The sequence below is a fragment of the Pinus tabuliformis genome, chromosome Q (genome assembly GCF_031772625.1).
Source record: "Pinus tabuliformis cultivar Carrire ecotype Pingquan chromosome Q, CPIR1, whole genome shotgun sequence".
NCBI lineage: Eukaryota > Viridiplantae > Streptophyta > Pinopsida > Pinales > Pinaceae > Pinus > Pinus tabuliformis.
In genome coordinates this window covers 650,837,626-650,864,368 of record NC_142296.1, presented here as the reverse complement: position 1 = coordinate 650,864,368, position 26,743 = coordinate 650,837,626, and the positions used below count along the sequence as shown (strand labels likewise).

Here is a 26,743-nt window from a genome sequence, read left to right as displayed (position 1 = left end):
CTACTCAAGCGTTGAGGACAACACTTTTTTGAAGGAGAGGGGCATGTTAGGTCCCTACAATACTAGTGATTACCCCATTACTATTGTAGTTGTATCCCTTATTAATATTGTTGTGCCCCTATTGTCCCCATATTGTTATTACTGTGCCCCATAGAATCCCTCTATTGTTATTTTTGTGCCTTTATATTATTATTGTTAGGTCGGTTGGGTTATATTGTGACTCCTTAGACTCCTATATATAGAAAGGAGGTTTTGTCATTTCAATCATCAAAGAATCATTCATTTGTGTAATGTAAACGAGGTTGCCCCCTCGAAGACGCTGAATTCTAAGGCATTGATCTATCTTTTCTATCTTTTTGTGAGCTGGTTTAGTAACAATTTGACACCTCCACACCAAGTCGACCTCTAAAAGATCAAGTCGGCCTCAAACTGGGCAATTCGACCTCACCTAAAGCCTATATATACAAGTTGTCCAAATTCATTTGAAGGTATCTCTCTAACAAGTTCGACATCTAAGTGAAGGCGGCAGAAAAATTGTGAAATTCGAAGAAGAGAAGAAGAAGTGTTAGAAGGATCAAGGTCGACGGTTTTGGGCTATCTCTTTCTCTCTCTTATGCTAAGTTACTGGGCCAACTCTGGATTGAAGTTTTAATGTTTGAATGGTCAAAATTTTGAAAGTGTTGGGTCAAATATTCTTCTACTAGAAGGTCAAAATTCTAGATTTGTTTAGTCAAAGTGTTGTCGCTACAAGGTCAAAGATCTAGATCAAAGTTGCTGGAAGGAAAGGTTGATTTGGTGGTTGGAGGAGGTTTGTGTCTAGGTTGAAGAGTCTTGGATTATCTCATGAAAATTATTGAAGGAAGAGATTTTGATTGGATTTTCCCCTAGATAGGGGTTTTGCCCTAGCAGGGTGCCTACATCTTGTGTCTTATGTTTTTTTTATCTTCATACACACTTAATTTGGTAATTGCTTGATGAAATATAATATAACAAAGAAGGAAAAGAAGCCAACTTAATTCACAAGTAATTATCAAGAAAGAGAAATCTAACCCTAACTCTACTAGCATTGATTTTTCAACATGGTATCAGAGCTAAGGTCAAGCAAGATTGAAGATCACTCTGTTGGCTCGACGGAAATGGTTACTCCCTCTATGATAAGTTATATAAGAATGGGATTCAATACTGCAGGAAGTTGGATCAAGAAGAACTTCTACTATTTATTCAACAAGGTCAAAAGTCAAGGGTGCTTAGCTGCACTTACAGATTCACTTAATGATGATAATGCATGGATTATTGACAATGGAACATCAAGGCATATGACAGGGGAGAGTAAACAACTTCACACTCTATCAAAAGAACCATCTTCTCATGCAGTGGAATTGGGAGACAACAAAAGCTATGCTATTAGAGGCCTAGGATCAACATCTTTGAAGCTAGAGAATGGAGCTAAGCTACATCTCAACAATATACTTTATGTTCCAGGTTTAAAAAAGAATTTGCTTTCAATTTCTTGCTTAGAAGATAAAGGGGATAGAGTTTATTTTGTTGATGGAAAGGTTTTGGTTTGGGGAAAAGATTCAAGTATTGATAAAGCTAGGGTTATTGGAGTTCGTGAAGGAAGCTTATATAGAGTCATAACACCATCTCCTCAAGCTCTAGTTCATATGGAAATCAATCACATTGAGCTATGGCATAGAAGATATGGTCATCTACACTACAAGGTCATTCCCACTCTTAATCAACTGGTTCATGGCATCCCCAATATCAAAGAAGATTGTGAAGGAGTTTGCAAGGGATGTTCTTTGGGTAAACATACAAGAAAACCATTTACAAATAGTGAAACAAGGTCTAAAGAAATATTAGACCTCATTCATTCTGATGTGTGTGGGCCTATGTCTGACAAATCACTTGGAGGTCATCTTTACTATGTAACATTCATTGATGATCACTCTAGAAAGACATGGCTCTACCTTCTCAAGAAAAAGGATGAAGTATTTGAGAAATTCAAGGAGTTTAGATCTAAAGTGGAAACCCTAACCGAAAGAAAAATAAAGACTTTGAGATCCGACAATGGTGGGGAATACACTTCTAAAGAATTGATTGCATATTGTAAAGAAGCAAGAATTAAGAGGGAGCTCATTGTTCCCTACTATCCTGAACAAAATGGAGTGGCCGAAAGAAAGAATAGGACAATTGAAGAAGGTATACAAACAATGCTCCTTGATCAAGACTTACCAAAATTTCTATGGGAAGAAGCAACAATGACAACAATATATATTCAAAATAGAAGTCCTCATAGAATTCTTAAGAATATGACACCTGAGGAAGCATTCACAGGGAAGAAGCCAAGTGTGGACCATCTCCAAATCTTTGGGAGTCCTACCTATATCCACGTTCCAAAGGACAAACAAAAGAAGTTAGATTCTACAAGCATCAAAGGGATCTTCATTGGCTATAGTCTCTCCTCAAAAGCATATAGAATCTACATCAAGGAAGGAAGACATATTGAAGTAAGCAGGGACGTTATATTTGATGAAAATCATGCCTACAAAAGATCCAAAGATATCCATATTGATTTTGATGAAGAAGATATACCAATATTCGAAGAAGAAGAAGTACACCACGACAATCCCTCTACAATTCAAGAAGAAGAAGGACCAAGTGAGCCTATTCAACCTATGATCATACCGAACACTAGGAAGAGGCCAAATTGGTTAAAAGCTACTCTTGAAGATGCTGAAGGACATGGAGCTGCAAAAGGAACCTTTAGAGAAAGCAAAAGGCTGAAATGATATTCTGGATATGTTGCATATATGACAAAACTGATTGAAGCTTAACCATCTACATTTCAAGAAGTTGCTCATCAAGAAGTATGGAATAAGGAAATGCAGGAAGAATATCAATCCATCATGAAGAATGGGGTTTGGAAAATCGTTCCTAGACCTAGTGACAAATCGGTTGTCACTTCCAAATGGATCTACAAGATCAAGCATGTTGTTGATGGAAGTATAGACAAATACAAAACTAGATTTGTTGCAAGGGGTTTCTCTTAAAAGGAAGGCATAGATTATGAAGAAACCTTTGCACCCACCGCCAAGTATACTGCCATTAAATCTTTGGTTTCATTAGTTGCTACAATGGGATGGAATATCCATCAAATGGATGTGAAGACAACATTTATGAATGGGACCATCGATGAGGAAGTATACATTGAACAACCTGAAGGCTTTGAAGTAAATAGCAAAGACACTCATGTTTGTAGACTCAAGAAGGCCCTATATGGTTTGAAGCAAGCTCCTAGGGCATGGTATGCAAGAATGGATGCATACCTTCTAAGAATTGGGTTCATGAAAAGTATTGTTGATCCAAATCTCTACATCAAGGTTGTGGATAATGAGCCAGTCATTATTCTACTATATGTGGATGATCTATTCATTACAGGTGTGGAGCGAAGGATACAAGAATGCAAGAAGATGCTAGCAACCGAATTTGAGATGAAGGATCTGGGACTGATGCACTATTACCTAGGTCTGGAAGTATGGTAGAAGCCTGGGGAGATATATCTGGGGCAAGGAAAGTATATCATCAAGTTGTTGCAGAAATTTGGAATGATGGATTCCAAGCCCATGACTACTCCTATGATCACCAATCTCAAGAAGTTGAGGAGCTCTGACTCAAGTCTCGTAGATCCTACCTCCTATCGTAAGTTGGTGGGTTCTCTGATGTATCTGGTAAATACTAGGCCAGATATATGTTTTGTTGTGAACATTCTTAGTCAGTTTCAGTTGGAGCCTTGTCATGATCACTGGATAGTTGCCAAGCATATATTGAGATATCTTCGTGGCACTATACATCACTGCCTAAAGTACGATAGCAAGGAAGTCAAGTTGATTGGCTTCACAGATTCTGATTGGGGTGGCAGTGAGACCGATGGAAGAAGCACTACAGGTGGATGCTTTAGTTTGGGATCTGCCATGATCTCATGGATTAGTAGAAAGCAAGATCTTGTTGCTTTGAGTAGTGCTGAAGCAGAGTATGTGGTTGCATGTGAAGTAGGAAAGGAGGCTGTATGGTTGAGGAAGCTTCTGACAGATTTGTTCAAGAAGCCTCTAGGTCCTACTGTGATAAACTGTGATAATCAAACCTTCATCCAGATGTCTGAAGATCTCGTGTTTCATGCTAGAACAAAGCATATCAACAATAAGTTCCACTACATTAGGAACTTGGTGCGCGATGGGATCATGAAGCTACAGTATGTCTCGACCGACGATCAGGTAGCTAATATAGCAACAAAGTCTCTTCCTAATAAGAAATTTAAATATCTTATAAACATGCTTGGTTTAGAAGATATTGTTGATCTTGTTAATGATGATAAAAGTTTCGAAGAGATTTGTTGAGGCTTTGTGTATGACACACATTGCCTGGGAAGACATCAGGGCGACACTATGTGTTGATGTCTAGATCCCGAAGTAGGGAGGGTGGCGTTGGTCATAGAGCTCTGACCTCAGATACGCACCTGGATCCCTAGGTTGATGGTTAGCAAGTAAGCCTGATGGTACCTAGAGAGGCTGAAAGCTTTAGTCCATCTTAGTCCCACCTGGATAGATTGCCCTGGTCAGGAATCTAGTCCATGGCATTGTGGTGCCTAAACTCTTCATAGTTCATATGTTTTGAGATCTTCCTTGTACTTGTATATGTTATTATGAATACCTCCCTAGTTAAGAGGGAGTGTTGAAGAATGTAACTAGGTTCAGTCTTCATAAATGTATTTGAGTCATTATGTAATGTACTTATCAAAAGAATGAAAAAAGAAAATTTTTATTATTGCTACAATGACTTATTAAAGCATGGGTTTCATGCTTGGGTCATATTTTATTAGTCAAAGTCCCCATTGTGGACTCCTAGGATTTATATTGAGTCATTAGAGTCATTGTACATTTTATGAGACCCTTCTTGGGCTTTTGAATCATGTAAAAAGGTTTATTATTGAGTCAAATAAGGTATTTGACACCTCCACACCAAGTCAGTCTCAAAGAGATCAAGTCGGCCTCAAACTGGGCAATTCGACCTCACCTAAAGCCTATATATACAAGCAGTTCAAATTCATTTGGAGGCATCTCTCTCACAAGTTCGATATCCAAGTGAAGGAGGCAGAAAAAGTGTGAAATTCCAAGAAGAGAAGAAGAAGTGTTGGAAGGATCAAGGTCGAAGGTTTTGGGCTATCTCTTTCTCTCTCTTATGTGAAGTTACTGGGCCAATTGTTGGATCAAAGTTTTATGGCTGGAAGAGTCGAAATTCTGATAGTGTTGGATCAAAGATTCTACTACTGGAAGGTCAAAATTTTGGATTCGCTGGGTCAAAGTATTGTTGTTGCAAGGTCGAAGTCGCTGGAAGGAGATGTTGACTTGGTGGATGGAGAAGGTATGTGTCTAGGTTGAAGAGTCTTGGATTATCTCAAGAAAACTATTGAAGGAAGAGATTTTGACTGGGTTTTTCCCTAGATAGGGGTTTTTCCCTAGCAGAGTGCCTACATCTTGTGTCTCGTGTGTTTGTGATCTTCATACACACATAATTTAGTAGTTGCTTGATGAAAGATAATATAACAAAGAAGTAAAAGAAGCCAACTTAATTCACAAGTAATTATCAAGAAAGAGAAATCTAACCCTAACTCTACTAGCATTGATTTCTCAACACTATCATGGCCTCATGATTTTCTTTGTACTCGTCATCTAACTCAACAATCTCACCAAATGATGACAAGCATTCTGTAGCAATTTCTGACTCTCCTTCATTCCAAACTCTTGTTCCAACCTGTTGAGGTGAGTCTATGATAGCTTCATTTTCAAAGGGTGTGACTTTTTCCAATTCATCTTGGAAGGTTTGGTCCTTAGCTACCTTTTCATCTTTGGATCTGCTATTCATTTTTTTATTTGTTGCCATTGATGACACCCATGCTTCCATGTGCTCTATCATCTTTGCAAACGTTTTGCCATAATTTTCAAATTTTTGGGCAAGGAGTTTTTCTTGATTTGGAAGCATTTTTCCCTTGTTATAATTTGTCCTTCAAACCCAACAGATGTCCAAGAACATGCTATGATACCACTGTAATGTTCCAAACTAGAAAATACAATGAATATCAAAACATGCACTAAATTGCAGCCAAGAATTTTCACACATGTAGGCACAAATTTACACAAATAGAAATAGGTCAGACAACCATAAAACTAAGCCATTTTATTGATTTTAAAGTTGGAATTGAATACAATGGAGTGAATAGATAGAACCTAGGCTTGCTACTGCAAGCATGCAATACCCAGGTGAGAAACTAAGTGAAATCTCCAACTGAAATGGCTCAATCTATCCAAACGCACTGCCTAGAAATCGATGTTGTTGCTGTTATTGGAGGAAAACTATGAAATGAACCCTGAAAACTGCTCTAAAGTTTCTAAAAAATTAGAGAGACTCCTCACACCTCAACCAATAAAACCCAGAAATACTTTTGAGCTAATTCCAGTTGACCCAGAATGCCCAAAATAGTGCGAAAATCCTAGTTAAACCAACAATTCACCCTGCTATAAGAATGAGGATTTTAGGCGCAAATATCACCTAGAAAAATATAAAATTTTGACCATGGACTCCTCATAAAACCCAGAAAAATATCAAGCTGAATCCACTAGTCATTGAAACCCCAAGCTTGGGTTTGGAGTACCTCCCAAGCTACAAATCCCAACACATTTCTATATAAACCATTGAGTTGATCTCTTCTACAATCATGATTCTATAAAGGCTTCACATTAGCTCATATGATCCAAGGTTTTGCATGGCTCTTATACTTTTGCATTTCGGATGGTTCTTTGTTCTAAAGTTCTCACATGAGATATAAGGTTTGTCCCCCTCGGATGGCATAGTTTGGACCTCGAATGACACATTAGTTCTGTCACCTTCAAATGCCCAGACATATCTTGAAATGCTTTTGGATGGCACGTAAGTTCTGTCACTTCATATGGAGCTAAGTTTTCGAATGACTACATACATTATGGTCCAGATCTCCTCCCACACCTATAGGACTCCTCTTGCATGGCTACAGTATGGCATCTCCTCTTACAAGGATCTTTGCTCTTGGCATATGGCCTCAAGACTTACACTCGACTCACTCTCGCTACAACTATTTTACTCTAACTGGTCTCACGTATATGTTCTCATGTCAATAGATATTCACGTCGTTGTCATGAAAATGAGTCTCAGCTCTGTCACTGTTACGATGATTAGCCTCAGCACTGTTACAATAAAGAGTCTCCGCATAGTTAAAGATGAGTCTAGACTCTATGGTTGCTATAATGTATCGGCATTGTTTCAATGAATCTCAACACAATTGTATAGTTAACCCTTAGTGCCATTATATGTATTGATCCAGGCACTAGTGTATCGTGGTATATGCACCGTTTCTATTCCTCTGTGTTATCTCAGATATTTATATATATATGATAGCTACCACAGTTTCACATATGGCACCACTCTGATATGTTCCAATAAGACCTCAATGAACAATATGTATGATAGGTATCATTTATTTGCACAGTATGTTTTGTATTTACACAGGTTGGTAGATTGATATGGCAGCATGATATTGGCATAGCATCATTCATCTATGTAGTCAGTTATATTGAAATGGTATTGTATATATTAGTATGGCGTGGTATATGTATTGCATTATAGTATTGCCAGGGTGTTGCATATGCTTGCAAAGTTGTATTATGGCATCGCATGACATCATGTATACATTGTAGTCCTACAGTGTTTCTGCGATACATGTAGAAACCTCAAATGAAACCCTAATGACAATATAACTTGACAGTAATCTTAACCTATCTCCATGATGAAAGTGTTTCTATGTTTGTGATAATAGTACTGCCCTGATGTGATGACAGTGCCTCTATGATTGCAGCGTTCTTGGTTTATCAAATGTCAGTTCACAAACAAAGTTGTTAAATGACCTGAATAAGCCCTAGGTGGCTTGTTGTAAAGATGTGTTTGTCCATAAATGTAGTTTGTATCTCAGTTGAACAATTGATGAAATCTAATAGAAGAAGAAGAATTGAATTATGGGTTTTCCCCCTTGTGGGGTTTTGCCCTGGAATCTAACCAATCCTCGTGTCTCTATGTGTGAATGTTTTTCTTCTTATGTTCTTTTATTTTCATTGCATTGTTGTTGATATTGTTCTTTCTACATAATAGCATATGAAATAATAATGCTATAATGTTGTGGGGTGAATTCTATGTGTAAATGATATAATGCAATTATCAAAGCAAAGAACACTATAGCCCTAAGGGAAAATTAACATGTTATTGTTGAGAGAGCGATTTTCTCAAGGAGTGAGAAGCTTCGAGACTACAGAGAAAGAAAAGGGATTGCAGCAATGGAATTTCGGGAGCAAATTTCAAGGAGGCCAAGTCTAGGAGAGAGAGGTCAAATTACTAAAGAGGAAGGTTGAGTTTTGGAGGGAGGTTGAAATATCCAAGGGCTCGTTTTTCTCTAGTGCGTAAAGGTTGTACAAAGGGAGAAGAGGGGTCAAGTTAGCTGGCAAAGAAGACAGATTTTCCAAGTTCAAAATCTTCAGGAGGGACGAGTTCAAAGAGGGTCGAATTCCCTAGGGCTAATTTTCCATAGGGGTCGATTTCCAAGTTCCAGCAATTGTAATTTTTCTGTGTATTTTGTGGGTCTGTGCCTTAACTTTCCTTAGTAATATAGAGTTAAGGAAGATTGTTTTGGGCAGCATTTTTTGTTGTAGCATTACTGATTTTCCCCATTTATCCTACTACAAAATTAATTTATGGAAGTTAAAACACCAGTGAATTTATTTTCCAATACTTTTTAAATTGAATCGAGTAAATAATTTATAGGTATAAAATAAGTGTTGAGGTATAAATAAATCTGATTTGGCCTTAGAGATTTAACAAAATTCGGCCAGAGAAAATGTAATGAAATGTTAAAATGCTAAGCAAAAATCTAAAAAACCAACATGGAGAAAACCTCTAGTCCAAATCATAGAATTGAAAGCCCTCTATCTAATCAACGCAAATATGCAAAACTAAATAAATGTTGAACCAAAAACCTCTACGACAAAGAATCCAAGTCAAAAGTCCCTAATCAAATAGAGATGATAATTGAAAATGCAGCAAATCTCTATTCCCCACAAAATCATGACTTGTAAATTGTGAAATACCTTCCTTCCATTGTTAGTGTTGGGTGGTCCTTCCTTTTTGTGAGAGTTGAGGCATTAATCCTCTTAATTTTCAATTTTATTTGCTTTTGGCTTTTGTAAAAATAAAAGACAAGCAAGCATCATTTTCACATTGTCTAGCAATTTGTTGATTCAATATCCATTTTCCTTGTTTTATTGTGCCCATGTGATATTTGATGCCATCATTTTCAACATACAATTCCTAGTGCAAGTTGTTGTGTAACACTTAACACTTGGCACCTTTGTCACGTATAACTTTATGGAATTGGTGTTTAAATTCTATAACAAGTGCAATAGAATACAATTTTCTACCAGATAATTACTTCCTAATGATTTTCAAATAGTATTTTATGTCACTGCTATCATTGAATAATTATACTAAAAAAATATCAACAGTAAACGCAACAGAAACAGTGAATATCATATAAAGATTGCCTTGCACAATAGAGACAATAATTTTACATTGGGAAACCCAACCTTGGTAGAAAACCCAACAACTTTTCTAATGAGAAATTATTCTTCAACAAGGTTTACAAATTAGCAATTTGTCTAGAAATATGTGCCAAAATCCAAGTCAAATACCAATCAAACCTAGTCAAACAATTACAAGTCAATGCTAGTCAAGTCAATCAGAAAAATCAAAAGTCAATATTGGTCAACTCAACCTGGTCAAACTAGATTGTGGTCAAACTTCAACCCTACCATCAAACTACATTCAATTGTGGTCTGTGGTCAAATCCACACATGCAACCTACAGTGAAACCCACACATGCAGCCTCTAAACACTCAATCAAATAGTTGTCAAGCAAATCTAATCAACATTGGTCAAAGCTCAATCAATGTCAACCTATGTGGCTTGGTCAACTCATCCTTTTTTCTCACATGTGCAATTGTCCAATGATGAAGATGAGAGAAAAGATAGGCCTCAAAAAATCAAATTTCTCCTTGCTCAGACTTTCTCTTCTTTGGTATCCAAATTAGACATCACAACATCTTATTTTTACATGTCAAAGGGGTGTGAAAACCTAAGGGACATGTCCCTTCACTAGCTGGTCGACTTGCCTTTTTCCTAGGTTGACTTGTCTCGATAAAATAAAAATTTATATAGTGCATCTAGGGCTGACTTGAAGACCCTTTAGTCATGCAAGAATACCTCCAGATGCTACACAAAAATCAACACTCCCTCTTAGCAAGGGAGGTATTCTCCTTAGTAGAAAACATATTTCTCCTTAGCTGAAATTTCTCCTCCACTAGCAAAGTTCATGAGCTTGATATGTTGATGTAGTGTCTCCTCACATGTACGTCTATAAATCACTCAATCCCGGAGCAGGCAATGTAAGTATCCTGGACCATTTACCCCTAGCCAAATCAACATGGCCCCATGGGTAAATATATCAATCTCCCCTAATCAAATGAGCGTGACCCCATAGGAGATGTTTGCCCCTAAGCCACTCACCCCTGGCCAAATCAGCATGGTTTCTTTGGGTGAACGTATCACTCTTCCCTAGTCAAATTAGCATGACTTTATGGATGTGAAATCAGCATGGCTCCAATGCAAGAATATCTACCCTAGCCATATCAGCATGGTTCCATTGGTGAATGCATCATTCCCCCACTAGTCAAATCAGCAAGACCCCATGGGTGAATGTCTTCCCAATCCTGCAAAAACATCAACACCCCCTCTCAACGAGGGAGACATTCTGCATCATGCCAAGCTTCTCTCTAAAGTATACAAACTTCACTCTAGATAGAATCTTGGTGAGAATGTCTGCAATCTACTTGTTTGTGGATATGTATTGAAGCTTCACTACTCCCTTCTGCACCATGTCTCGAATGAAGTGATATTTGATCTCAATGTGCTTCAACATGTCATGAAACATTGGATTATATAAAAGCTTTGATTATCACAATGTAGCAAGGTCATCTCAAGCTCCTGATCAAAAAGCCCTGCAAGTAGCTTCCAAAGCCACATTGCTTCCTAACTTCGGCATTGGCTACGATATACTCTGTCTCTATTGTACTGAGTGTGACATAAATTTGCTTCCTACTAAACCAAGATATCATAGTTGATCCCAAGGCAAAGAAACACCCCGAGGTGCTCTTTCTGTCCTCTGCACTCTCGACCCAACCTGAATGAGTGTATCCCTGCAGCTTCACTTCACTACTTGGGACATATCTCAAACCATATCCAATTGTACCACATAGGTACCTCAACACATGCTTCGCTACCACCCAATGTACTTGCCTCAGCTTAACCATATACTGGCTTAGGGTATTCACTACAAAGCAAATTTCTGACCTGGTGTTAACCAGGTACATCAAGGATCCAATCAACTGCCTGTACATTGTGGGATCCACCAAATCTCCATCATGCCGAATCTCCGCAAAATCTGAACAGTGTACTTTCCCTGTCCAAAGAAGATTGCCACACGTCCAATCCCAAGAAATAATGCATCAAGCCAGGATCCTTCATCTCGAACTCCAAGGCCAACTCTCTCTTGCACCCGACGATGAGCCTCTCTGCCCCAATAAGGAACAAATCATCAACATATAGCACCAAAATCAAAGGATCGCCATTAACAACCATGTAGTAAAGGTTAGGATCTGCATCACTCTTGGTGAAGCCCAAACTCATCAAGTATTTATTAATCCTGGAATACCATGTCTTTGGTGCCTACTTGAGTCCATATAAATCCTTCTTCAATCTGGAGACATGGGACTCCTTCCCATGTACCTCAAAGCCCTGAGGTTGCTCTATGTATACTTCCTCCTCAATCACATCGTTGAGAAATGCAGTCTTTGCATCCATCTGATGTATCTTCCAACCCATAACTGAGGCAATAGAAGCAATAGTCCTAATAGAAGTGTACCTGGCGACTGGAGCAAATGTGTCCTCATAGTCCACTCCCTCTCTCTGGGAGAACCCTCTCACCACGAACCTCGCTTTGTACTTTTCGATGTCATCGTCTGCGGCATGCTTGATCTTATAGATCCACTTGGAAGTCTCTACTGACTTCCCCTCAGGTCTTGGCACTATCTCCCACACATCATTCTTCACAATGGATTAATACTACTCCATCATGGCATCCTTCCAAACCTGTTGGCATATTGCCTCCTCATAACTGGAAGGCTCAGAATCAATGACGTGGCTCATCAATGCCATATAACTCGAGTACCTTTGTGGTCGTCTGCTCTACGTAAAAGTACCACAGGGAATTGCATGCCCTTTTACATCCTACAACGCGTCATGAAGCCATGCCGACCTCTTCCTGGTCATTGCAACATCTCTGGGTGGGTCCACTGGCTCTGTTGGTTCTACTTTGATGTTGTTATGTATCAATGCATGGGTTGGACGTCCTAACAATCTGTACAATCCTTTCTCTCAAAGACCAATCACTCGTGTTGAGTCTATGCTCGAGCCCTTAGACAATACAAGAACCTGACCATTAACAAATGCAAATTTGTAACCTTTATCCTCCAACGTTGAGATAGAGAGCAAGTTCTTTAATATGGGTACAAACAAAACATCTCTCATGTGAAGAGAATCTTCATACTCTAGTTGAAACGATATTGTCCCAACTCCTTTCACTGCATACGTGGCATTATTTCCAAGTTCCACCTGCAAAGGTGAATCCCTCTCTATCAAATCAGTGAGAGAATCTCAAAAACATGTCATTTGCCTAGAAGCACCATTGTCCACCAACCAAACATCATTGCCATCTGTAATAGTGCCTGTAAGAGCAGAGACAAAGAAATATTTCTTTGACTTCTTCCGTCATCAACATCGGCTGCAAATGCACATTGCTTTCCCTTCCTTTTCTTCGGACGACACTGGGAGGCATAGTGACCAAAATCATGACAATTGAAGTACTTGATCTTTGACATATCCTTCTTCTTCTTATCTAGAACTGGAGCTAGTCTTCTACCTGTATTCTTCTTATCAAACTTTCCAAAATTTCTTCTTCTTTTTCCATTCTTTGCATGAGCTGCAAGTGCTTGAAAATCTTCATCTTGAGGTCTCTACAAGTTGTTCTTGGACAACAAGTTGGCCTCCTCTTTGACACAATCAATCCATAGCTTATCCAACTTGGGTAGCTTATCTTGTGCACAAATTTCCTGAACAAATGGATCCCATGAGGAAGGAAATCCATTGAGAGTCACTATAACAAGATTTGCATCATCAATGGTATCTCCAATGGCTCTAAGTTCATCTCTCAACTGAGAGACTCTCATAAGATAAGAGACAACAGAATCTGATCTAGTCATCATGACACTATGGAGTTGATGCCTCAAGGTTAATTTCCTGCTAGTATTGCTACTCTCGTATAATCCCACCAAAGCATCATATACTTCTTTGGCAGTCTTCAACTCAACAACATGTGAAATTGAGTGGTCCTTTATAGAATCTATGAAGATTCTCCTAGCCTTGCCTTCATTCTTCTTATACTTGGCTTTCTCCTCGGCTCCCTCTAGCTCTTGAATGACTTCATTCACATGATCTTGAAGATCAGTTTCTTCCAAGACAAGGAGTATCCTAGTCTTCCAAGATTTGAAATTGGTGGCACCATCCAACCTGTCTTCTACTCTGACACTTGACACCATTTTGGCAAGAGATCAAAAATCCATTCAAGTCATTGAATATTGTCTCTTAAGCTGACTTCAGTGTATGATCTTTCAACAAAGCTCTAATACCATGTTGAAATTCTATAACAAGTGCAATAGAAGACAATTTTTTGCCAGATAATTACTTCCTAATGATTTTCAAACAGTATTTTTGCCACTGCTATCATTGAATATAATTATACTCAGAAAATATCAACAATAAATGTAGCGGAAATAGTAAAGATCATAAAAAGAGAGCCATGCACAATAGAGACAATAATTTTACCCTAGGAAGCCCAACCCTGGGAGAAAACCCAATAACTTTTCTTAGGAGAAATTATTCTTCAGCAAGGTTTACAAATCAACAATTTGTTTAGAAACCTGTGCCAATAATCCAAGTCAAATACCAATCAAACCTGGTCAAACAACAACACGTCAACACTAGTCAAACCAATCGGAAAAAATCAAAAGTCAATGTTGGTCAACTTGACCTGATCAAACTTGGGCCCTGCGATTAACTACGATCACACCCTGTTGTCTGCAATTAAATCTGCAAGTGCAACCTACAATCAGCCTACGCTCAAACCTGCACATGCGGCCTCCAAAAGCTCAATCAAACAAATCTAGTCAAAGCTCAGTCAATGTAAGTCAATGTGACTTGGTCAACTCATCCTTCTTTCTCTCATGTGCAGTTGTCTAATGATGAAGATGAGAGAAAAGATAGACATTTCTCCTTGCTCAGACTTTCTTTTCGTTGGTCTCCAAATGAGATGTCACGACTTGTTATTTATACATGTCAAAGGGGTGTGACAACCCAAGGGACACATCCCTTCACTAGCTGGTCGACTTGACTTTTTCACGAGCCAACTTGTCTTAGTATTATAAAAAGTTACATAATGCATCTACGGATGACTTGAAGACCCTTTAGTCACGCAGGAATAGCTACCAATGCTACACAAAAATCAACAATTGAGTCCCACTAGCCATCATCCCTTGTCTAGTCCTAGGTTGGAGCAACTCTAATACCACTTGATGTGCCCAAAATTGAAATATCCAAATGACTTTAATTAATAGTGTAATGATGTTATTGTTAGTTTTTCTTTGAACCCAAGTTAGATTTTAATGTCCAATAAAATATACACAAAACAGAAACAAATAATTCCTTCAGATTGAATTTTATTTATGACACAAAATACATTGGGCTCCTAACTTAGTATCCACAGCAGAAATAAAACAATCACCAAACCAAGCACATAAAATTATATTACACGGTTTTACCTTGGAAACCCCAATGTGGGGAAAACCAACAAATTTGGGGTTCTTATTCAACTCAAAAAAATTGCCTACAGCAAGAGTGCACTTCAGAAAATTTCAACAACAACTTATCCCTGAGCAGCCTGTTTGATCTAGCTAAATTGTTGTACTGACATAGAGAAATTTGACCTATACAGCCAAATGTTTTTCGGCCTGTACAACCAAACCAAATTTGGCCTGTGCAGGCCTGTCAAATTGGCCTAGTTCAACCCTGCTAATTCACACTATTCAACCTAGCAAATTTGGCCTATACGACACTGAGAAATTATGACCTATACGCTCAGGTAAAGTCAGCCTCCTTGCTTGCTTACTCGCTGCTCCTGAGACTTGACCTGCTCTATGGCCTCTCTTGCTGCGGTTTGGTCTCCTGCTTCAACTAAATGCCCAACCACTTGTGCCAATTGATCTTTCTCTCCAACAACTTATTTCCCTCTTTATAATTTTCTGACCTAATCTCCAAAGTGATGGACGACTAAGATTGCATCTCAAAACTTTAGATTTACAGTCACAAGATAATCTTACGTTAACCCTTTTAACTATATAAAAAACTGCCCAATAAAGTCAAAAACTTAAATTAATGACTTTAAGGCTAAGGTCCAAATTTAGGAAATAATTAAATAATTTATGTCTGAGAACCCTTGGTGATTTACTGCATGTCATGGCACTTGAACACTGCAAAAACACCTTCCAAGCTACAATTTCAACACTCCCCCTTAGCGAGGAAGGTGTTCTACACCAACCCCATCTTGTCTCTGAAGAATACAAACGTGCCCTTCATCAAAGCCTTGGTCAAGATGTCTGCTACCTGCTCATCCATAGATACATGTTATGGCTTTATTGTCCCTTTTTGCACATAATCTCGAATGAAATGGTATATGATCTGAATGTGCTTCGAGTTATCATGAAACACTGGATTCTCTTAGAGCTTGATACAACTCTAATTGTCACAGTGAATCAAAGTTGACTCCATCTCCTGATCAAATAATCCCACAAGAAGCTTCCAAGGCCAAAGTGCCTCACAAGTTGCCAAGCCAGCAACCATGTACTTAGTCTCAAAAGAACTCAGAGCAACTAACTTCTACTTCCTATTGAACCAAGAAACTGCTCCTAATCCCAAGCTGAAACAACACTTGTACGTGTTTTTCTGTCAGTTGTACTGCCTGCCCAATCAGCATAGTGTACCCCTCCAACTTCACTCCATTCATCTGAGTATATCTCAACCCATACTCAACTATTCCTTGAAGGTATCTCAGTACATGCTTGTAGCCACTCAATGAACTCACTTTGGCTCTACCACAAATTGACTGAGTGTATTAACTACAAAGAAAATATCTGGTATTCTGTTGATTGAATACATGAGAGAGCTAATCAGTTGTCTATATAATGTAGGGTCTACTACTGATTTGGAAGCATCAATCTTCTTCTAGTTGGTCACTAGTGGTGTAGACATGGGTCTGCAGTCTTGCATCCTAAATCGCTTCATGATCTCAACTATGTACTTCCCCTGTCCTAAGAAGATCTCCCCATCTCTCTACCACACCTCCAAAGTTCAAACCCATAAAATAGTGTGTTAACCCCAAATCTTTCATCTCGAACTCTACTGCTAGGTCCCTCTTGCACTCTGCTATGAGCTTGTCACAACCTGTGAGAAACAAATCATCCACATAAAGTACCAAAATGAGAGGCTCTCCCCTGACCCAAATGTAGTACAGGTTTGGGTCTGCTTCACTCTTGGTGAAGCCCATGCCCTACAATTAACTATCAATCTTGGCATACCACACCCTAGGAGCCTGTTTGGGTCCATACAACACTCTCTTCAATCTATACATATGGGAATCCCTTCCATGCAACTCAAATCCCTCTTGTTGCTCAATGTAAATCTCTTCCTCAACCGCACCGTTGAGGAAGGTTGTCTTCACACCCATCTAGTGAATCCTCCAACCCATCTGCATTGCAATAGAAATCATTGCCCTAATGGATGAGTATTTGCCTACTGGGGCAAAGGTCTCATTATAGTCAATCCCCTCCTTCTAAGAAAACCCATTAGCCACAACTTGGGCTTTGAACGTATCCACACTACCATCATCAATGTGCTTAATCTTGTAAACCCCTCTAGAGCCAACCACAGATTTGTCCTTTGGTCGTGATACAACCCCCTAAACATCGTTCTTCATGATGGAAGGATACTCTTTTACCATAGCATCTATCCACACCTGATGCACAAATGCTTTGTGAAAGTTGGAAGGCTCAATCTCAATCAACTCACTCATTAATGCCATATAACCAGAATATCGATATGGTGCCCTGCTCTGTCTAATTGAATATCTGGGAGTACCCACATACTCCTAGGCATCTATCAGTGTCTGCTCTGCCCGCTTGGCCCTCTTCCTACTTGTGCTAGGAGTCTAAGCCTGAGTGAGAAGAGGCCTCTACCCCTCGTCCTATTCCTCTTGCTTGGCTTACTCATTCTGCTTACCACTCTGTGTCATAGTATCTTGAGGTGTCTACACTACTTCTATCTCTGGTGTTTCTTGCTCTTTAACCTCCACTATAGAGGGATTTGTGCTATAAGACCTCCTGAGAGCCCTTTGCTCCTCAAACCTCACATCCTTGCGTTGTTTTCTTGAGTGTCAGAATGTAAATCTTGTAGGCTTTTGAGATTTCACTGTACCCCATAAGAATCCCCTTATCTGTAGTAGGTTCTAGCTTCGTCTTCTCTTCTAATGGTACATGGTAGTATACCAAACAACCAAAGATGAGGATGTGTGCCAAATCTGGTTCCCTTGAAAGCTTCCTCAAGTGTTAATTTGCCCAACACCTTGTGTGACTTCTATTTTGTAAATAAACAACAGTTTTACAAGCCTTTGCCCGTAAAAAACATAAGCAACTCCTAGTCGTGCAACATAGCCTTGGCACTTGAATAATGGCCTTGTTCTTTCATTCTGCAACCGCATTTTATTAAGAGTTATAAGGAACTATCAACTCTTTTCTGATACCCTCACTTGCACAAAAGTCCTTTAAGGCATTTGAGGTGTACTTGCCTCCATTGTTAGCCCTGAGTCTCTTGATCTTTCTCCCAATCTAGTTTTTTACGAGGGCTTTGAACTCCTTAAACTGATAGAAAACTAGTCCTAATTCTTCAAGAAGTATATCCAAGTCTTCCTAGGAAAGTCATCTATGAAGGTCACATAATAATGGTATCCACTTAAGGACATTATTGACATGGGCCCACACACATTTGAATGAATTAGGTCCCAAATTCCCTTGGCCCTAGTATTGTCGCTTGGAAAGGTGATCTTGACATACTTGCGCACTGCGCAACCCTTGCACACGTCATGTTGCTCGACCCTGAACTCTGGCAGTCCTATCACAATCTCCTTAAGCACATTAAGTGCTCCATGGTGTCATCCTCCTATGTTATAACTCCCCCAACTCTCAGCTACAACTCACTAGTGCCTACGTTGACTCAAACTGAAGTCCGAATAAATTACACTTTTTGAACCCTATCATCTTGGTTGTCCTAGAATCTTTAGGCAAATGCACACTTTTCCATCCTCAAAGATCACAATGTAACCCTTCTCTTCCAAGGTTGCAACAGAAATTAGATTTTTGGCCATTCTCGCTACATACCCGCTACATACAACACATCTTCTACTAGCAAGAGTTTACCAGACTCCCTCTAAAACTTGACAATGCCAATTCCAACTGCCTTGCACTTGGCATTGTCCTTGAGTTCTACGTAGAAGTCCATTTATTTCTCCTTTTAGCTAGTGAAATACTCCTTCACTCCCATCATGAGGCAAGAAGCCCCAATATCAATGCATCACACGCTGGTGGTTACTAAACTCAAGAGACATGCAATGATTGAAAACTTATTTTCAAATATGGCCGCAAATTCATCCACTTTAGCTGTAGCAGCAACCTTTTTCTTCTGTTTACCCCTTTTCTTGTTAGGCCATTGGCTAGTAAAGTGTCACAATTGATGACAAGCAAAACAATTTATTTTGTCAGGGTCTTTCTTATTTTCTCCTTTAGAAGTCAACCCATCTCTTAGCCCCTTCTTTGGCCTAAGTTTGCCCTTACCAGCTAAAGCAAGATTTTCTTCCTCCTCAAACTACTACTTCTAGTCACCAAGTTGATTTCCTTCTCTAATCTCTTTTTGTATGAAATCTTCCCACTTTTTTTCCCAGGTGGGAAGGTGCTCTTGACCCACAATGCATTTCACAAACACATCCCATTGTTTTGTAAAGCCATTCAAGGCTATACGCACCAATTCTGGTTCAGGGATTATCTCCCCTACAACCACCATCTCATCCCGTAGTGGAGTGATCCAAGTGAAGTAGGAAGCTACGACCTCACCCTTGGACATTCTTATGCTACCATTTTTCAACTTTGGTAATCGCTCCAGTACAACTTGGTCAGTGCATCCTACATTTCTTTAGATGTCCTCTCCTCGGACAGATGTGGTGGAATCAAGTGATCTTTAACCCTGTCTAGAATAATCCTCTCCGCCCTCGCTTCTTTCACCTCATGGCTCATGCAGGTCTAGGGTAATTGGGTCTGAAACTAGTGGAACAACTATGGTGTTGACAAAGCTCTACAGTTTATTTTCCTTGAGAACGGTTGTAATTCAAACCCTCCACTAAAGATAGTCTGAGGACCCTTCCTGTCTGTCTTCATATCGAGCACTAGTAGCCATGGTAGATTAAACCCTAGAATCATTTGTTTTCCTTTAAGGCTTGAATTCCTTTGAGCTGGTACCTGTGTCAAACGCCCTTGGTTTTGTACTCAGAAACTATTGCTCTGGTACAATGTTAGTTTTCCTTTGAACCTAGGTCAGATTTTAATGTCCAATAAAATATACCCAGAACAGAAATAAATAATTCCTTCAAATCTGAAATTTATGACATGAAATGCATTCGGTTCCTAAATTAGAATGCACAGTAGGAATAAAATAATCACAAAACCAAGCACATAAAATTATTCGACACATTTTTACCCAAGAAACCCCAATGGGGGGGAAACTAGCAAATTTTGGACTTCTTATACAGCTAAAAAAATTTGACTACAGCAAAAGTACACTTCAAAAAACTTCAGCAGCAATTAGCCCTGCGTAACCTGTTTGATCCAGCTAAATCATTGTACAGCCGTAGAGAAATTTAGCTTGTATGGCCAGATGATTTTCAGCATGTACAGTCCCAGAATCGACCTATATGAGCCAACCAAAATCAATTTGAGCAGCCCTGTCGATTCAGCCCAGTTATGCCCTGTCAAATCCGCCCAGTTCAACTCTGCTAATTCACAATGTTCAGCATGGCAAATTTGGCTTGTACGGCTCTGGGGAATTTCAACCTGTACGATCAAGTAAATTCACCCCCCTTGCTTGCTTACTCGCTGCCCCCTAAGACTTGACCTATTTGCTGCCCTCTCTTGCTGTCAGTTTGATCTCGTACTTCAGCTGAATGCCCAATCACATGTGTCAATTGATCTTTCTCTCCAATGGCCTATTTCCCTCCTTACAATTTTTTGACCTAATCTCCAAAGTGATGGATGGTTGAGATTGCATCTCCATACTTGAGATCTACAGTCACAATATAGTCTTCCCTTGACATTTTTTACTTTATAAAAAAAATTGACCAATAAGGTCAAAAAATTAAATTAATGCCTTTATGCCTAAGATCCAGACTTAGGAAATAATTAAATAATTTCAGTCAGAGAACCTTTTGGTGATTTACTGCATGTCATAGCACTTGACCAATGCAGAATCACCTTCCAAGCTACAGTTTGGGCAGTTATTAGATTGAACTGTGATCTTGAGGCACACTACACACCCTGGAAGAATTTGGGCACCCCTTGCAACCAAAGAGGAGAGAGAACTCTCCAAGAGTAAAATATTGAGGAAAAAACACAAGAAAGGCACCTTGGAAATGAAAAAAAGAGGCTATTTACATACTAAAAAAAGGCAGCCCAAGTTCCACAATCATGATACATGGTAAAGACACAAATTTCCTATGTTAAGTTGCCATTAATCCTAGGACTTAACTTGCCATTAATCATGTGCATTGCCTGCTTACTGGTTAGGTATAATTTAAATAAAGTTGTTTGAAGGTTTATTAAGTGTGAGTAAGCCTTATCTAGTGAAGAGCTCTATAACTAGGACCAACTAGAGCCTAGTTGGGAGGATTGATACATCTTTTACACCAACTTAGCTCTAGAGTCTATACTACCTTATTTTGATATCTGAATGATATTTGAGAACTTTTACAACTTAAAAAAGATCTAATCTAATATACTCTATAAATTTACTTATAGACTGACCTACCTAATATAGGAAGGAATCTTTTGTCAATTGGTTCTAACTCAAGTGGTAGTGAGGAGAAGTTGTTATCCTCCCCACCTGGGTTCAAATCCCATTTCTGACATGTTCATTATTCATGAGCCAATTGTTGATTGGGGCTCTTCGTGCGTTTATTGTTGATTGGGGCTGGCAAGGTATCAACACTCTCTTTCTCACCTACGGGCTGGACAGTGAGAGCATGGCAACATGGAAAAAAGATAATGAGTGTTCTTTCTGAGCTTCAATTAATACAGAAACATATAGCTCAGGCCTTTTGACACAACATCTTCATACAGATTGGTTGTACACCTAACTTAAAAGCCCATGTTTCAAATATTAGGCAAGCATCCCTGACTATAAAAGTACTAGGTTAAAATGCCTCCTGAATAAAGTGCTACAAAGAGAGGATCTATACATTCACCCATATAGTATAGTAGAATACAGAGACAATTCGGGGAAATGATCCAATTAGATGTATATGATAGCTATTAAAAACCAGCATTTGGTTCATTTCAAGCTCTTTAAATTGTTTCTCGGTTTTTCTACATTTAAATTAATATGATATATTCAAGCAATTCTTGAAGAAACAGATTACCCTCATCAGAACAAAGTTATAGTTGAAAAAAGAACATTTTCCTGTTGGATGCTTTTTTAATATTCACTTTAATGAAATCTTTTTAAAACAAGCATTTTATTATTTAGGATGTATTCAATAAACATTCAAAACTTACCCTGTCAACATAACTCAATGTGTATATGAAAAAGACATCTTAATTACTTCTTTGGGGAAGTCAAATTATCTGTTATAAGTGTTCCACGAAATCCTGATTGTAGAAAAACTAGATAAGATAGCCCATAGAGAGAGGCGTACACAAGCATGTTTGACTGTCAGTGGATTGGAAAAAGATGTCTTTTATATAAGTGTGCTTTGAGAATAGGGCCAAATCTTACGGTGATTCAAAACTATATCTTATTGAATCGTGCCAAGTATTCGGTGTACACATACATCCATTTTTGTCGAATATGATTACTTTGCATACATGATACATTATTTCATCAATGTACAGCACTATGTGCATGCTTTAAGTGGAATAACCAACTTAGGCATGTTAACGCTCAAAACGGCTTAGCAGTGCAGTGTATCAGCTAGCACTCAGAAAAGATGAAGATTGCAGCAATGGGAACAGCCTTTCCAGTGAATGAAGAGATCAGCACATACATGGAGATCAGAATCAGTTATTTCATGAGGAAGACTAGGCCAGTGTGTGCAGACTCGACATATCATTATCCTAAATTTGGTCCTTATTGTTGCACTTGCATGAAGAGGAAGATTGGCACTTCAAACAAACCGCAGTCTTACAGTTCGATTGCATGAACATAAGACTTGGGAGTTAAAAAAACTAGAGACTGTTCTAAGTATGGAAAAAGAGTGGATTTTTGAAGCACAATTTATAATTTTTAACATGCCTATTTTAGATGTGTACATTGCTATCCTTCATCTAGGATATTCCTATTTTTTATTAAAAAAAGGTGACTCATGCAGACAACTATTTTTAAAAAGACAGGTTACCAATTATGGAGATGGCTAATCTTGGGAAAGCATGTGCTTGTCAATGTTGATATTTTTGGAAAATGCTAACCCCCAGCATGAATGTGTTATTTATGGAAGAGAAAGCAGTGTTCTCATCTTGGAGAGTGTGCATGCATGAAGGCATTGGTTTTAACTTTTTACTTAGTTTGTGTTACTTTTGCACATGAGTATTATTCTTAAGGAGGAAGAGCTTGTCCTATTCTTGGGAGTGGGGTAATGAAGGAGGCACAGCCTATGGAAGTGATCTTCTCTTGGAGAGTGTGCCAAAATCAGCACTCACTCTATCCTAGGAAAAGATGCTGATTTAGAGCTTTTTCTTTTCTTGGGAAAAGCACACCAAATTGAGATCATGAATTAGGAGTTAAAAAAACTAAAGACCGTTATAAGTATGGAACAAGAGTGGATTTTTGAAGGACAATTTATAATTTTTAACATGCCTATTTTAGATGTGTACATTGCTATCCTTCATCTAGGATATTCCTATTTTTGATAGAAGTTTAAAACAAGGTGACTCATGCAGACAACTATTTTAAAAAGACAGGTTACTAATTATGGAGGTGGCTAATCTTGGGAAAGCATGTGCTTGTCAATGTTGATATTTTTGGAAAATGCTAACCCCCCGCATGAATCTGTTATTTATGGAAGAGAAAGCACTGTTCTCATCTTGGAGAGTGTGCATGCATGAAGGCATTGGTTTTAACTTTTTACTTAGTTTGTGTTACTTTTGCACATGAGTGTTATTCTTAAGGAGGAAGAGCTTGTCCTATTCTTGGGAGTGGGGTACTAAAGGAGGCACAGCCTATGGAAGTGATCTTCTCTTGGAGGGTGTGCCAAAATCCGCACTGATTCTATCCTACGAAAATATGTTGATTTAGAGCTTTTTCTTTTCTTGGGAAAAGCACACCAAATTGAGATCATGACTTCAGATAGAGAAACATCCTTCAACTATAACAAGAGGAAAAGGCATGCAGTTTAATCCATCGGTACTTCTTTCTGCCATTCACTCTTCTCTTCCTCCTTTTGTGTTTGAAGTCCTAGGTAGCATTCAAGTGTTTTCATAGATCAAATCTCTCGCATAATTCTTATGTAGATTGCATCTCCATGAACTCTATATATAAAGACTCAAGTCATGATTGAATACCCTTAGGTTTGGCTAGGCATGATTGTGATCTGAAATTAGTTAGACCCTGTATTTAACAACTTTAATTAATAGCCACAAAGGTTAGCTCAATCGATTAGTGCCACTTTTGCCAGGATGTTACCCAATCCAGTGTATGGTGCAGGTCCTGAATTTAATTCCCACAGCGTTGGGCACACTAAGTCTACACCACCATTTTATACTGCGTACCACCCTCAGATTGGGGTAAAGTGCCCAGAAGGTTCCCGGGGATTTATTTCCAAGAAAATACATCTCTGATTAACAGAGAAAATAAGTCCTTGGTCGATGATGAATACTTGATTATCCGAGAGTTCTTTCGTTTGATCACTCTCATGTGTTTATAGATTTAGATTTGAGAGTCTTGTATCATCAAGAAGCGGTATTTCTATTTCTTTCTTTCTTCTTCTTCATGCCCAGCAGACTAAAGGCACCTGTCACTTGAAATATCAAACTGAATCATCGTTGAATTTTTAATTTTGGAGCTTATTTCAAACAATTTATTCACAGATTTTAAGATATGATTTCAGAACCGCAAATCTTAATTTTAGATCTGAATTTCTTTCTTGATGATTTGAAGTACACAAAGATTTAGAAGTATTCATTCCAGATCAGCAAGCTATGCAAATATGTGGTCTTATTCTTATGAATCTTGACAATCTGAGGCAGATCTGATAAGGATTACCCCATAGAATCAGCAAGCACTGTTGAGAGGTGCATTGTTGATTACAGGAGCAGTGTTGATAAATTGTCCATTCTGAACCACTTGAAACTGATTTTTCAAAGGGCAATTTCGAGTGATAGCACGACACATACAAGAACTACAGAAAATTGATTGTCTCAACATGGACAGCTGTCAAACACGGTAAGCAGCATTGGCTGCAGCAATTTGTACGCCTTCACCGAAAAGGCACGGGTATACAGCCCTACTCATTTTTTAATAGATATTCAAGATGTGGCACTTTCATTCAGAATATTTCATCAAATGAAAACCAACTTGGAGTTTCTGAGTTACATTGGTAAAGATCCCAAAGCCCGAATGTTAAAACTTTTTATCCTAACAACAGAATTTCAATTTCACCAATGAATGCCATTAATAAAGTACCTACTTCATTAATTCTAACAATGAGATAGCCCAATTCAATCAATAATTACTCGTGACCCACCAGAGATAATCTCTCACAAACCCTCCACAAGAGAAAACCCATTCTTGCAGCACAGCTAGAGAAACCCTCCAACAGGAATCAACAAACCACAGGGTAAGCATTGATGGTTCATAACAGCAAATGACTACAACAGTGAGAACTCATTTCACTATCAATCTTAACCCTCAAAAAGGCACTTCGTTGAGTAGCTTCTCTTCTAGATCGGTCGTATCTCTTATCAAATGTATACCATGAAACCCCGAAATGTTTTCAGAGACACTGATTTTTTAATAACTATGACTAACTGCTACAAGGACCTTCAAATTTAATTAAAAACAGTATGGGTGGTTTAGTTAAAATTCTGGTAGATGATAGCAGGCACGCTTGCTTTAAAGAGTCAAGAAACTTACGGACAATATGATTTGGAGAAAACAGTGATCCTGTTGTTGGAGATGGTGGTCTTCACGAATTTTTCATGCCTTGTTGCTGAGGAGGTGCTCATGTACAGTGCAGACATCACCACAAACAACACGCTTAAACGAGTTATCTTCGCCATTGCTATCTCTAATGGGGAAACGGTGAAAGAATGCAATCCCGGCAGCAACAGAATATCACCGAACGATCTTAACAGTAAACCTCGGAAGAATGCACTGCTCTTTTAAAGGTTTTTTTTTTTCATTTTTAATGCATTAAAATCACTGCGGTTATTTTATTTTTAAATATTGCAAAACGCCAAAAGCAGGGAAGACTATTTTTAATTGGTGTACGTTAAAATATCATTTCAAAGTTATTTGTCGGACTTTAATTCTTGATTTACTATACTCATTTATTTAATTTTTTAGAGTGAATTTAATTCTATTAAGTGTGAAAAGTGATGAAATTTTGTGAGATGTAAATTGGAAAGAGATTTGATTACAAGAGTAGATATAGAGTTAAGATGGATTTAACTTAAATTTATTATTAACTTTTAAATAGGCTACATTATCATAATATCATGGGAAAAAATTATAGTTTAAGAATATCATGAGAAATTATACTACAATAGAAAAGAATATCAAAAAAAAAAACATAGGTTAAAAATACAATAGGAAAATTCATTTTAATTTAATTTTATATTTATTTTTGTTTTTATTTTTATAAAATTTCAAAAATATAAACTTTCAAAAATACTAAAACCCCACATGTAGTTGTGGTAGACTTCTCTTTTCAAATGTTTTTTGGGTTTTTGAGTTCTGGGATGGGTGACCTCCTGGGAAGTCCTGGTTACCGGGTGCAAGCCCCGGAAGTGATGATTGATGCTATGTGATTCGTTCTCCACATTTCACTAGTTTCAATCCCACTTCTTCACCCCTGTGA

General features: G+C 38.4%; 1 protein-coding gene across 1 annotated transcript in view; it reads right to left on the bottom strand.

Moving 5' to 3' along the window:
• The window catches only part of LOC149221188 (Glutaredoxin family protein), a 105,360-nt gene extending 79,314 nt beyond the window's left edge, over positions 1–26,046 (bottom strand). Inside the window, exon 1 of the mRNA XM_089385023.1 lies at positions 25,798–26,046. Within this exon, the coding sequence (XP_089241149.1) occupies positions 25,798–25,943 (146 nt within the window). The 5' untranslated portion in view covers positions 25,944–26,046. The remainder of the gene's footprint in view (positions 1–25,797) is intronic.
• Positions 26,047–26,743: the final 697 nt, after the last annotated feature.